This window comes from Hemiscyllium ocellatum, chromosome 16 (genome assembly GCF_020745735.1).
Source record: "Hemiscyllium ocellatum isolate sHemOce1 chromosome 16, sHemOce1.pat.X.cur, whole genome shotgun sequence".
NCBI classification, from domain to species: domain Eukaryota; kingdom Metazoa; phylum Chordata; class Chondrichthyes; order Orectolobiformes; family Hemiscylliidae; genus Hemiscyllium; species Hemiscyllium ocellatum.
The window spans coordinates 14,677,941-14,692,197 of NC_083416.1; the positions used below are offsets into that span (position 1 = coordinate 14,677,941).

Here is a 14,257-nt window from a genome sequence, read left to right on the forward strand (position 1 = left end):
AAAAACTTCGAATGAAACTGAGAGTCAAAAGATTCCAACATAAACAAACTGATGTATGTGTCCTGTTCCTTGCTGCTGTCTATTCATTTCACCATTTACTGCTTATGACAAACATTGTTAGCATAAACACACCTGCTGTGTGCAGTACAGTCAGGTCTCTGATAAGTGAGAGAACAGCTGTCTTGACAAAACAGAGGGAAGGGAAACCAATAATTGTGAAATGGCCAGAAGCAACACTTGAAGAGGAAGGGGCCAGTCCAATTTACAGGCCAGGTGCATCCAATTCTCAATCATGCTTCTTTTTTGTTTGTCAAATAACTTGGGGCAAGAATAGCTTTAAATGAGAGCCCATCAAGTAAAGCTCCTGTAGTCCTCAGTATTTGATGAACGCTGGAAAATGTGCGCAAATGCAATACTCTGGACATTTGACCAACCTGGTCTTTGCGTGATCAGGAATGAAGCATGCTGTTAGGGGATAGTCCAAGCACAAGCATGCGTGAAGACAGAAAGATCGGAAATATTTTTCTGACAAAGGATCATGCACACAGAAAACTACAGTCACAAAGTCACTGCAGCGCGAGTGGCTGGACAATTCCAGCATTTATGGTCTGTCATGAAATGCAAACACATCTAGGCCACACCAAATGGTGAAATTGAAACTTGAGTTTTCCCTTTGGTTTACCTTCTATTACTATCAAGACTACAGCTTAAATCATTTTTATTAAATCAACAAAGTGGGCTCAGCATTTCAGCAATTAATAAATAGTGGATATCGTACAAGTTGAAAGAAATAGATCAGGATTTCCCTTTCTGTCAGCCAATCATTTCATCCTCTAATATATCTGCTGGACGCTGTACAGACAGTACTCTGATGAGTTCATTAGCATGACTGCCCCAAAAGAAACAGAAAACATCAGCAAGACCAGCAGCGTATGAAGTATAACTGCAGCTAGAATACAACTTAAACTTCAGAATTCATCTTAATATAAAAACAGAATAGCACGAGTTATCTTCCAGTCTTGCTATCTTATTTCACCCAGATTGGAGTAACTAACCCCATGTCTTCTCCATCACCAAGACCTCTTACTTCATCCTTAAATTCTCAAACTCCACTTTCGCTCATCTATTGCTGAAACCCTCACCCACTCCATTGTTACCTCTACAGTTGTCTACACCACTGTTTTCATGACAAGCTGGCAACTTTGCAACTTGAGCTCTCCCAAACATCCATTGCCTGTGTTCCAATCGTATGAAATCCCATTCACCTATCGCTGACCCACATTGGTTCCATCTGGAAAACCCACAATTTTAAAAACTCATCCTTGTTGTCAAATCCAACCATGTACTTGGTACTATCGTACCACCTCTAGCACAAGGCTATGCCTTCAGCTGCCTCAGCTCTCACAATGCCTCCTTAAATCTTTGTCTCACTCTTTCAAAATCTCTTTGTTGAAGATTTCAATTTCTTGTCTGAATGTCACCCTCCACAGTCATAGCACATTTTATTTAATAAAACTCTTGTTTAGCAGCTCAGGACATTAAAGGCTGGATCGAAATGCAAACTTGCTGCTAAGACTTTCTGCTGGCAGGATGGTCACTCGTCAGGTTTAAGATAATTGCAAAAGAGGGGGAGGAAAGATGAAAAAATTATAATTTAGAAATCTCAGATCTATGGAATCACATTTAACAGTAATGTTCAAAAGAAACTGGATAAATATTTGAAAACTAAAAATTTGTAGGGTGGTGGAGAAAGAAGAGATTTTGACGAACGAGGCAGCTCTTTCAGGTGTTACACGCAAAGCGCAAAATGGTCACCCTCCGTACTTTGCGATTCAATGAAAAACTTTGGCCCACTGTATCCGACAAATGTCCAACAAACTAAAGAAATATCACAAGCCCAACAAATTCTGAAAAATCACCGCCAGTTTAAGACCTGAAATCAGTGAACACACAAGACTTGCCTAGCCTGCTTATGAAGAACAAAACCTTCAGCTAAAATAAAGGCAACAAATCAAGAATCCAAAATTTGATTCGTTGTGAGCACTAAAATAATGAAATCTGGATCAGTTTCTGGCTGACCGAGGTCACCTTGGTTGATATGTTCATGTAGAGAAACAATTATTAAGGAAAGAGGAGTTCACTGTCGTAATTTTGATTGTCTAAGGGGGCCAGAGAGGAATTTCACCTACAGTAAATTCTTCTTTAACATGATGGTTGCATTTTTGTGCAACCCTATGTTATAGAAAAATCTTGCTTTAGAACAAAAGCATAAAGTGTAGGTGCTGTAATCGTGTTACAACTGACACACGTAAAAGTTCGCGCTGTGGAAATAGCACCCCCAATTTGTCCAGCGCATTGCAGCAAATTCATATTGACAAAACACGCATTATAACAGAATGACCTGTACTAATTTTCTTGAACTGATCTGGATTTTGTTCATATATTTTTACACTGTTAACAGAGATCAGACAGCTTTCAAATGGCACCAGAAGTAGTGATCCCATCTAGGGTGGCATGGTGGCTCAGTACTGCTGCCTCACAACGCCAGAGTCCTGGGTTTGATTCTACCCTTGGACGACTGTCTCTGTGGAGTTTGTATATCCTGTCCGTGTCTGTGTGGGTTTCTCCAGGTACTTTGGTTTTTTCCAACAGTCCAAAGATGTGCAAGTTTGGTGGATTGGCCATGCTAATTTGCACATAGTGTTCAGGGATGTGCAGGTTGGTGAAATTGAGAGTTACAGGGATAGGGTTGGGGTGGGGGTCTGGGTGGGATGCCCTTCAAAGGGCAAGTAGCCAGCTTCCACGCTATAGGGATTTGAAGATACTGTATGATATATTTCCCATGTTTATGCAGGACGCATTGGATGGGCTAGTGGGTTTTTTCCTGAGATGGTTTGCGTTTCTTTTTTAACCTGTGCCTGTGCTTTTTGTAACAAATTTGACATACTTATCAATATACCTTTGACATCATTTTAATCTGCAGACATTTTCAATCAATTCAAAATTAATGGTTGAAGATATAACAAATTTAACAAGTATTTAACTGATTTATCATCTAGTACCTAAGAGAAATTTCTTCACCAGTCCATGGAATTCTCTGCCATAGAAAGCAGTTGACACTTAGGGCGAATAGGATCAACGCATAAGGAAAAGGCAGGAAGAGGGTACCAAGCTGGATGATCAACCATGAACATATTGAAAGGCAGAGCAGGCCTGATGGAGCTATTCGCCTACTCCTGCTTTACCGATGAATGCAGGTGTAAACTACAGACAATTGGACTGCAACCAACATTAATAACATTGTAAATTAACATATGGCTAACACTCAAGACCTTTCCAGTTCATTTAAGTTTGACGCAATCATAAGGCAAAATAATTACAATTTTTTTTCACTAGCTGTACATGAGAAAGGAATACAAGAAAAATGATTGCATCTATACAGCTATGATGAATGGATGTTTGAAGAGTTTTATAGTAAAGAAATTACTCTTTTAAAAAGTGAGGTCACTGTTGTAATGTGATATGCAATCCTGTTTTACTTCCATATTGCTTCCCTTTCAATTTTGTTCCCACCAATCCTTAGTTTCTCCATAACACTCTAAACATATAATGTATAATTTTGTTTAATTTCTGTTGCAGCTACCCTTCAAAGCAAACAGACATTGTGTGCAATGAAACTCTATTTTTTTTCATGGAATCATCCTTGTGTACTGCTGTCTGGCTTTAACTTAAATCACAAATCAACAGACCACAAAGTTACAGAAATAAGTGACAATGCTGGTTATTTTGCACAAATGTTTGCACATCCAGTTTTTTCAACAAGCCAAATGACAACAAAATTAGAAAAAAACCGAAATGGAGGACAGATAATAGTTAATCGACCCAAACTTAGACAATAAAACTAAGCACCAGAGGACAGCATTCATGCATACTTAAAAGAAGCTGAGGAAGAGATAGTAGAGCCAATATGGATGAATAATGTTATTCCAATATTTAAAAAGCAAGATACAAAGTCATTAAAGTTCTTAACATAAATGGTAGGGAAGACATTTAATTTTTGACATCAATTTCCAGATGCTTTCTTATTTACATCTTAAAAATATAATAAAAACAGTCCATATAGATTTCGAAAAGCAATGTCGTGCTTGATCAATCTTATTAAATTCTGCGGAGACGTTAAAGGATACAAGGCTGATATGGTTTAATGTACGAGAGTTCATAAAAGTGTTTGTTCAGGTACTGTGAAAGTATCAACTGATCGAGTGAATCCTTAAAAGAATATTAAGAATGTAGGAGTATACTTAAGAGGGAAATCAGGAGGGCAAAACGGGGACATGAGATAGCTTTGGCAAGTAGAATTAAGGAGAATCCAAAGGGTTTTTACAAATATATTTCGGACAAAAGGGTAACTAGGGAGAGAATAGGGCCCCTCAAAGATCAGCAAGGCAGCCTTTGTGTGGAGCCACAGAAAATGGGGGAGATACTAAATGAATATCTTGCATCAGTATTTACTGTGGAAAAGGATATGAAAGATATAGACTGTAGGGAAATAGATGGTGACATCTTGCAAAATGTCCAGATTACAGAGGAAGTAGTGCTGGATGCCTTGAAACAATTAAAAGTGGATAAATCCCCAGGATCTGATCAGGTGTACCCAAGAACTCTGTGGGAAGCTAGAGAAGTGATTGCTGGGCCTCTTGCGGAGATATTTGTATCATCGATAGTCACAGATGAGGTGCCGGAAGACTGGAGGTTAGCAAACGTGGTGCCACTGTTTAAGAAGGGCGGTAAAGACAAGCCAGGGAACTATAGACTGATGAGCCTGACCTCAGTGGTAGGCAAGTTGTTGGAGGGAATCCTGAGGGACAGGATGTACAAGTATTTGGAAAGGCAAGGACTAATGTGGGATAGTCAACATGGCTTTGTGTGTGGGAAATCATGTCTCACAAACTTGATTGAGTTTTTTGAAGAAGCAACAAAAATGATTGATGAGGGCAGAGTGGTAGATGTGATCTATATGGACTTCAGTAAGGCGTTCGACAAGGTTCCCCATGGAAAACTGATTAGCAAGGTTAGATCTCATGGTATACAGAGAGAACTAGCCATTTGGATACATAACTGGCTCAAAGGTAGACAGAGGGTGGTGGAGGGCTGTTTCTCAGATTGGAGACCTGTGACCAGTGGAGTGCCACAAGATTTAGTGCTGGGCCTGCTACCTTCTGTCATTTACATAAATGATTTGGATGTGAGCATAAGAGGTACAGTTAGTAAGTTTCAGATGACACCAAAATTGGAGATGTAGTGGACAGCGAAGAGGGTTACCTTAGATTACAACAGGATCTGGACCAGATAGGCCGATGGACTGAGAAGTGGCAGATAGAGTTTAATTCAGATAAATGCAAGGTGTTTCATTTTGAGAAAGCAAATCTTAGCAGGACTTCTACACTTAATGGTAAGGTCTTAGGGAGTGTTGTTGAACAAAAAGACCTTGGAGTGCAGATTCATAGCTCCTTGAAAGTGGAGTCGCAGGTAGATAGTATAGTGAAGAAGGCATTTGGTATGCTTTCCTTATTTGGTCAGAGTATTGAGTACAGGAGTTGGAAGCTCATGTTGCAGCATTGGTTAGGCCACTGTTGGAATACTGAATGAAATTCTGGTCTCCTTCCTATCAGAAAGATGTTGTGAAACTTGAAAGGGTTCAGAAAAGATTTACAAGAATGTTGCCAGGGTTGGAGGATCTGAGCTACAGGGACAGGCTGGGGCTGTTTTCCTTGGAGCTTCGGAGGCTGAGGGGTGACCTTATAGAGGTTTACGAAGTGATGAGGGGCATGGATAGGATAAATAGATAAAGTCTTTTCCCTGGGGTTGGGGAGTCCAGAACTAGAGAGCATAGGTTTAGAGTGAGAGGGGAAAGATATAAAAGAGACCTAAGGGGCAACGTTTTCTCATAGAGGGTGGTACGTGCATGGAACGAGCTGCCAGAGGATGTGGTGGAGGCTGGTTCAATTGCAACATTTAAGAGCCATTTGGATGTGTATATGAATAAGAAGGGCTTGGAGTAATATGGGCTGGGTGCTGGCAGGTGGGACTAGATTGGGTTGGGATATCTGGTCGGCAAAGGGTCTGTTTTCATGCTGTACATCTCTATGACTCTGCCTCTCTTTCTCAGAGTTGTCTTGGTATCATTTTGACTTCTTCCAAATCTTGTTGTCTTCATGATACATCAATTAATGCATATCTTAATGTATTTTTGGATTGGACATGTTACAAAAACTAGACATGGAAACATTTGTACAACATCGCCAGCATTACCAATTTGTTGCTTGATGTGGAGGTGCCGGTGTTGGACTGGGGTGGGCAAAGTTAAAAGTCACACAAAACCAGGTTATAGTCCAGCAGGTTTATTCGGAAGTACTAGCTTTCAGAGCGCTGCTCCTTCATTAGATAACTAGTGGGGCAGGATCATAGCACAGATTTTATAGCAAAAGATCACAGTGTCATGCAATTAAAACGATATATTGAATCAACTTATAATGCTGTTAAGTCTTTCATCTTTTAGAATGGATTGCAGGTTTCGGTTCATTAATATGTAAATCCCAGAACTTCTTTGAAGTCACAGTCTTGAGATAACTTAAGGTTTTATATTTTAAAAAGGTGACATCTCAACGCAGAGAATGTATTAAAAAAGGTGCGAGGTTAGAGTCTGTCTGTATCCCAATCTTGAGTCAGCTTGGTTCTATTTCCAAAGTGGGAATTTATAAAACGTTAAATGGATTGACTGTCTGCATTGACTGCCTACAGGGTGTGCGCTTTTTTCGCAAAAATAGAATATATTGCAAATACAATTCTGTAAATGCAAATTCACCCCATGGACCTGTGTGTGCATGCATGTGAGGCAGAGTGTACGTGTGCACACGTGAGAGCATGTGTTTGCACGGGTGATGGTTTATAAGCCTGTGAGAAGCTAAGTCCGTGGTCGGTGTAAGTGTGTGTTTCTGAGAGAGGGCGTGGATAAGAGAGAGGGTCTGCATGAATATGTAAGAGCGTGTGAGAACGTGCGTGAGAGTTTATAGTGCAGTGGAGTCACCTATAGTGTGACACGAATCTACAATCCCAGTTGAAACCATCCTCATGGGTACCGAACTTGGTTATTAGCCTCTGCTCAGCCACTATGTTGATGCATATCCTGAAGTCCATCTTGGAGGATGGTCACCCAAAGATCTGGGGCCGAATCTCCCTGACCGCTGCAGCATTCTCCGTCTGGGAGGGAACACCCGAGTCTGGGGATTGTTGCGTGGTGTCGATTCATCCGTTATCAGAGTGTCTACTTAGTCACACCAGTGTACCATGCCTCGAATGGTACATTGTAACCTTGCCTGCAGCGTACGAGATAGACATCATTGGCCGAGTCACATGAGTACCTGCCCGGTTGCTGGGTGGTGTCCCCACTTGTAACGGTGGCATCCATGCTGACACTGACATGTCTTCCCATGGTTGCCATAACAGGATTGTAAGGTTGTAATCGATGTTATCCTGTAGGCTGAGCAGTTTGCTGCAGAACTTTCCCTATGCTTCCACTTCTTGCTTTGAAACAACCACCAAATCTTAAACAGACCATTGCTCGCAGCAAACAGTTCCAAATGTCGACATGGATAGCACCATTACACGCGGAGACACCACTCATCATGTACACAGCAGGTACTCGTATGACTCGGCCAACGTTGTCTATCTCGTGTGTTGCAGGCATGCAGAGACCAAACAGACACTATGACAATGGGTGAATGGGCACCCTGCGACAATTGCCAGACAAGGATGTTTCCTCCCAGTCAGCAGAGGCCAAGGTCAACACCCATGAGAATGGCCTCAACCGGGATCTTGGGTTCATGTCACACTACAGGTGACCCCACTACACTATACACACAAGCATACATATACACACTCACACAGACCCTCGACACACACACTCAGACACGCGTGCACACACACATTCACCCACCACACTCTCTCAGGTGCATATACTCCATCACACTCACGCATAAACGCTAAGACACAGTCACGTGCACACTCACATACTCCCACACATGTAAGTTTATGCATTTGCAGGTACAGAGGAACCTCGATTATCCGAACGAGATGTGCAAGCACTATATTGATCGATTATCCGAGCATTCAGTGAATTGATTCAATGCCTTTCCTCTGGGACTCGAAGTTTTCTGTTAAGTCCACTCCCCATTCAGGAGACGAGGCAGCAGCACACCGTGCACAAGCCCCTGCCTTGCCCCCCAACCTCGTCCAACACCGCCCGCTCACCCCCCAACCTCGTCCAACACCGCACCACCCACCTGTCCCCCAACCCTGAACACCGTACCCGCCTGCCCCCACCCTACCCTCCCCCAACCCCATCTAACACCATCTCTGTTCTCCCCAACCACGCCCCTACCCCCGCCCCCTCCTCCAGGGCAGCCAGACTAGACACCAACAAGACTGCTGCTGCTGCCATTTGGATGGTGAGTCTCCAAATAACTAACACACACGCAATGTTTTTCTGCAACTTTTTGACAGATTCCACCTTTATCCCGTACAGGTCAATGTTGGAGAGGTTATCTGGGGAAGCAGGATTTAGGGTACACCCCCGTGTAGAACTCCAGGAAATGTGTGAGGACAGAGAGAGGGAGGGCAGGAGGTTAGTCATTTGGAGATGGCGCCTGCACTCCCATTGATGTCTAGGACTGTTCTCAGCAGCATTTCAGTAAGCCGAGTCACTTTAACAAAAGACGCGATCACTGTTGGAAATAAGTCTTGGATGTAATGTTTCTATCGGGATTGGGATACAGACAGACTCTGAACTCTCACCTTTTAATACATTGTCTGAGCTGAGATGTCCATTTTTTTAAAAACAAAATCTTAAGTTACCTCAAGACTGTGGCTTAAAAGAAATTGAGATTTACATATTCATGAACCGAAACCGGAGAAAGTGTCAAGACCATTATGTGATGGAATGACATACAAATGGAAGGATCTCTCTTCTCCCCCACCTCCCGCTCCTCCTGTCTCTCTCTCTCTCTCTCTCTCTCTCCCCCACCTCCCGCTCCTCCTGTCTCTCTCTCTCTCTCTCTCCCCCACTTCTCCCCCACCTCCCGCTCCTCCTGTCTCTCTCCCCCACTTCTCCCCCACCTCCCGCTCCTCCTGTCTCTCGCTCTCCCCCACCTCCTGCTCCTCTTCTCTCTCTCTCCCCCACCTCCCGCTCCTCCTGTCTCTCTCTCTCTCTCTCTCTCCCCCACCTCTCCCCCACCTCCCGCTCCTCCTGTCTCTCTCTCTCTCCCCCACCTCCCGCTCCTCTTCTCTCTCTCTCTCCCCCACCTCCCGCTCCTCTTCTCTCTCTCTCTCCCCCACCTCCCGCTCCTCCTGTCTCTCTCTCTCTCTCTCCCCCACCTCCCGCTCCTCCTGTCTCTCTCTCTCTCCCCCACCTCCCGCTCCTCCTCTCTCTCTCTCTCTCCCCCATCTCCTGCTCCTCTTCTCTCTCTCCCCCACCTCCCGCTCCTCTCTCTCTCTCCCCCACCTCCCGCTCCTCTCTCTCTCTCTCCCCCACCTCCCGCTCCTCTCTCTCTCTCCCCCACCTCCCGCTCCTCTCTCTCTCTCCCCCACCTCCCGCTCCTCTCTCTCTCTCTCCCCCTCCCTCCCGCTCTCTCTCTCTCTCTCTCTCCCCCACCTCCCGCTCCTCTCTCTCTCTCTCTCCCCCACCTCCCGCTCCTCTCTCTCTCTCTCTCCCCCACCTCCCGCTCCTCTCTCTCTCTCTCTCCCCCACCTCCCGCTCCTCTCTCTCTCTCTCTCCCCCACCTCCCGCTCCTCTCTCTCTCTCTCTCCCCCACCTCCCGCTCCTCTCTCTCTCTCTCTCCCCCACCTCCCGCTCCTCTCTCTCTCTCTCTCTCTCTCTCCCCCACCTCCCGCTCCTCTCTCTCTCTCTCCCCCACCTCCCGCTCCTCTCTCTCTCTCTCTCTCTCTCTCCCCCACCTCCCGCTCCTCTCTCTCTCTCTCTCTCTCTCTCCCCCACCTCCCGCTCCTCTCTCTCTCTCTCTCCCCCACCTCCCGCTCCTCTCTCTCTCCCCCACCTCCCGCTCCTCTCTCTCTCTCTCCCCCACCTCCCGCTCCTCTCTCTCTCTCTCCCCCCCACCTCCCGCTCCTCTTCTCTTCTCTCTCCCCCCCACCTCCCGCTCCTCTCTCTCTCTCTCCCCCACCTCCCGCTCCTCTCTCTCTCTCTCTCTCCCCCCCACCTCCCGCTCCTCTCTCTCCCCACTCCCCCACCTCCCTCTCTCTCTCTCTCTCTCCCCCACCTCCCGCTCCTCTCTCTCTCTCTCCCCACCTCCCGCTCCTCTCTCTCTCTCTCCCCCACCTCCCGCTCTCTCTCTCTCTCTCTCTCTCTCTCCCCCACCTCCCGCTCCTCTTCTCTCTCTCTCTCCCCCACCTCCCGCTCCTCTTCTCTCTCTCTCTCCCCCACCTCCCGCTCCTCTTCTCTCTCTCTCTCTCCCCCACCTCCTGCTCCTCTTCTCTCTCTCTCTCCCCCACCTCCCGCTCCTCTTCTCTCTCTCTCTCCCCCACCTCCCGCTCCTCTTCTCTCTCTCTCTCCCCCACCTCCCGCTCCTCTTCTCTTCTCTCTCCCCCCCCACCTCCCGCTCCTCTCTCTCTCTCCCCCCCACCTCCCGCTCTCTCTCTCTCTCTCTCTCTCCCCCCCACCTCCCGCTCCTCTCTCTCTCCCCCACCTCCCGCTCCTCTCTCTCTCTCTCCCCCACCTCCCGCTCCTCTCTCTCTCTCTCCCCCACCTCCCGCTCCTCTCTCTCTCTCTCCCCCACCTCCCGCTCCTCTCTCTCTCTCTCCCCCACCTCCCGCTCCTCTCTCTCTCTCTCTCTCTCCCCCACCTCCCGCTCCTCTTCTCTCTCTCTCTCCCCCACCTCCCGCTCCTCTTCTCTCTCTCTCTCTCCCCCACCTCCCGCTCCTCTTCTCTCTCTCTCTCCCCCACCTCCCGCTCCTCTTCTCTCTCTCTCTCCCCCACCTCCCGCTCCTCTTCTCTCTCTCTCTCCCCCACCTCCCGCTCCTCTTCTCTCTCTCTCTCCCCCACCTCCCGCTCCTCTTCTCTCTCTCTCTCCCCCACCTCCCGCTCCTCTCTCTCTCTCTCTCTCCCCCACCTCCCGCTCCTCTTCTCTCTCTCTCTCCCCCACCTCCTGCTCCTCTTCTCTCTCTCTCTCCCCCACCTCCCGCTCCTCTCTCTCTCTCTCCCCCACCTCCCGCTCCTCTCTCTCTCTCTCTCTCTCTCTCTCCCCCACCTCCCGCTCTCTCTCTCTCTCTCTCTCTCTCTCTCTCCCCCACCTCCCGCTCCTCTCTCTCTCTCTCTCTCTCTCCCCCACCTCCCGCTCCTCTCTCTCTCTCTCTCTCTCTCTCCCCCACCTCCCGCTCCTCTCTCTCTCTCTCCCCCACCTCCCGCTCCTCTCTCTCTCTCTCTCTCCCCCACCTCCCGCTCCTCTTCTCTTCTCTCTCCCCCCCCACCTCCCGCTCCTCTCTCTCTCTCCCCCCCACCTCCCGCTCCTCTCTCTCTCTCTCTCTCCCCCCCACCTCCCGCTCCTCTCTCTCTCTCTCTCTCCCCCACCTCCCGCTCCTCTCTCTCTCTCTCTCTCTCTCCCCCCCACCTCCCGCTCCTCTCTCTCTCTCTCTCTCTCTCCCCCACCTCCCGCTCCTCTCTCTCTCTCTCTCTCTCTCCCCCACCTCCCGCTCCTCTCTCTCTCTCTCTCTCTCTCCCCCACCTCCCGCTCCTCTCTCTCTCTCTCCCCCACCTCCCGCTCCTCTCTCTCTCTCTCTCTCCCCCACCTCCCGCTCCTCTCTCTCTCTCTCTCTCCCCCACCTCCCGCTCCTCTCTCTCTCTCTCTCTCCCCCACCTCCCGCTCCTCTCTCTCTCTCTCTCTCTCTCCCCCACCTCCCGCTCCTCTCTCTCTCTCTCTCTCTCTCCCCCACTTCTCCCCCTCCCCCGAATGACTGTCAGACCTCTCACTGAGTATTTCCTAAGGCAAGGTGAGTGAAGGTCTTTCTGAAAGTTTTAAACGGTTTGATCCTGATGGAGGGAAGGGGGGGGGGGGCTGATCCCTCAGACTCCAGGCCCGGAGTGGGGTGTGGGGAGTGGGGGGTGGAGGTGGGGTGGGGGGGGGGGGTGGGGGGGTGGGAGAGGAGGAAGTGGGGGGGTGGGGGGGTGGGAGAGGAGGAAGTGGGGGTTGGGGGGTGGGGATCCCTCCCGCTGCCGTGCCCCTGTACTCACCCTGATACGGCTTCATCAGGCTGTGCTCCCGCTTCAGGTGCTCGCTGTTGCCGTCCGTCATGTCGGCGGCGGACGGTACCAGCCCGAGTCCGAGGTAGGGCAGGAAAAGCAGGAGCCAGCTGCTGAGCGCGGGCCGTGTCCGAGCCGAGATCCGCCCTCCCCGCCCGCTCCAAGCGCCGAACACACCCGCCGCCATCTTCTCCACACTCACTTCCGGTGGTGCTCCGTTTCCAGGGACACCCCGGAACAAGGGATCCGGGCGGGAAGAGAATTGTGTAACACACTTCCTCTCCAACTGACAGAGGCCGCCCGCTCGACCGCGGAAGGGGACCCAGAAATGGTGACGCACAAACTGAGGCTGCGCCGTGCCGCTCTCGGTGTGGGGGGGTGTGGTCCAGGCCAACGGCTTAAGCGGGGCCCACCCGGAGGGCCAATCGTGCTGCACAGGGCGCACCCAATCAGCAAAGAGCAACTCAGGCTTCGCCCAGGACGTCAGCGTGTTGCCCGGTGCACAGGTCAAAGGTCGGCGTTCGAAGGTACAGAGGGGAGCGTGCTGTTGTCCGTGCAATGTGTGTGGAAATAAGGTGCACGAGTAGGCCCAAGAGCCTGCACTGCCATTCAGTGTAACCTCAGTCTCCCATTCCCACCGTGACCCTGGGGCCCTCCCGCCACAAGGGGCGCCTCCAGCTCCCTCTTGACTATATCTAATCAACTGGCTCCATCAGCTTCCTGTGGGAACTCGGATTTCTCCAGCTTCCTCAGTTCCCCTCCCCCCACCTTGTCTCAGTCGGTTCCCTCAACTCAGCACCGCCTTCCTAACCTGCAATCCTCTTCCTGACCTCTCCGCCCCCACCCCACTCCGGCCTATCACCCTCACCTTGACCTCCTTCCACCTATCACATCTCCATCGCCCCTCCCCCAAGTCCCTCCTCCCTACCTTTTATCTTAGCCTGCCTGGCACCCTCTCCTCATTCCTGATGAAGGGCTTATGCCCGAAACGTTGAACTTCCTGTTCCTTGGATGCTGCCTGGCCTGCTGTGCTTTAACCAGCAACACATTTTCAGCTCTGATCTCCAGCATCTGCAGACCTCACTTTTTACCCAAAGATTTTTCCTGTGGGTCAGGTTCACCTCAGTCCTGGATGGCTTGCTTCTGAGTCTGCAGTAAGGTGTCTATTTGTTCAGTGCAGTGTATGGAACAGTGTGTCATTGTGCACAGCACTCATGCAGCAGTCTGACAATATGTACAATACTGTACATGGTTAAATAAAAAGGTGCCCAACACCAAGTTACAGTCCAACAAGTTTATTTTTTTTCTTTTTAATGTTTTACCTCCCCATACTACTGCCTATTCCCAGCACCCATGTTATGTATGTGCAGATGTGCGACACAATGAAAGACAACAGGTGAACAAATCGTTATTCAACTTCCACCACCAGGAAGAAAGGAAACACCAGAGTGGCCAGTGACAAGCAATGCCCTTATCATCAAAGGGCAATGCTCCAACAGGTTTAATTGGAAGTACTATCTTTCAGAGCGCTGCTCCTTCATCACATAGCTAGTGGGGCAGGATCGTAAGATAAAATTTATATCAAAAGATTACAGTGTCATGCAATTAAAATGTGATCTTGCCCCACTACTTACCTGATGAAGGAGAAGTGCTGTGAAAGCTAGTACTTCTAAATAAACTTGTTGGACGATAACTTGGTGTTGTGTGATTTTTAACGTTGTCCATCCCAGTCCGACACCGCCATCTCCACATCACTTTACACGGAACAGTGTGTCATTATGTGCAGCACAGTATTCACGGAGTAGTCTGTCAATATGTACAGTGTATCTGGAGTAGTGTGTCCATGTATACAGTGCACTGTTCATGGAGCAATCTGTCAATATCTACACTGTTCGTGGAATACTGTGTCCATGTGTGCAGTGCAGTGTAGATGGAGCAGTACATCAATGT

At 48.8% G+C, this 14,257-nt stretch overlaps 1 protein-coding gene across 2 annotated transcripts in view; it reads right to left on the reverse strand.

Annotated features, from left to right (window-relative positions):
* Nucleotides 1-12,996, reverse strand: part of LOC132823342 (vesicular integral-membrane protein VIP36-like) — a 52,083-nt gene extending 39,087 nt beyond the window's left edge. The window contains exon 1 of one of the 2 annotated variants that reach the window (XM_060837055.1): nucleotides 12,299-12,996. In XM_060837055.1, the coding sequence (XP_060693038.1) occupies nucleotides 12,299-12,494 (196 nt within the window). In that variant the 5' untranslated portion in view covers nucleotides 12,495-12,996. The remainder of the gene's footprint in view (nucleotides 1-12,298) is intronic. The other variant, XM_060837057.1, reaches the window with a different exon arrangement.
* Between the last annotated feature and the right edge of the window lie 1,261 nt (nucleotides 12,997-14,257).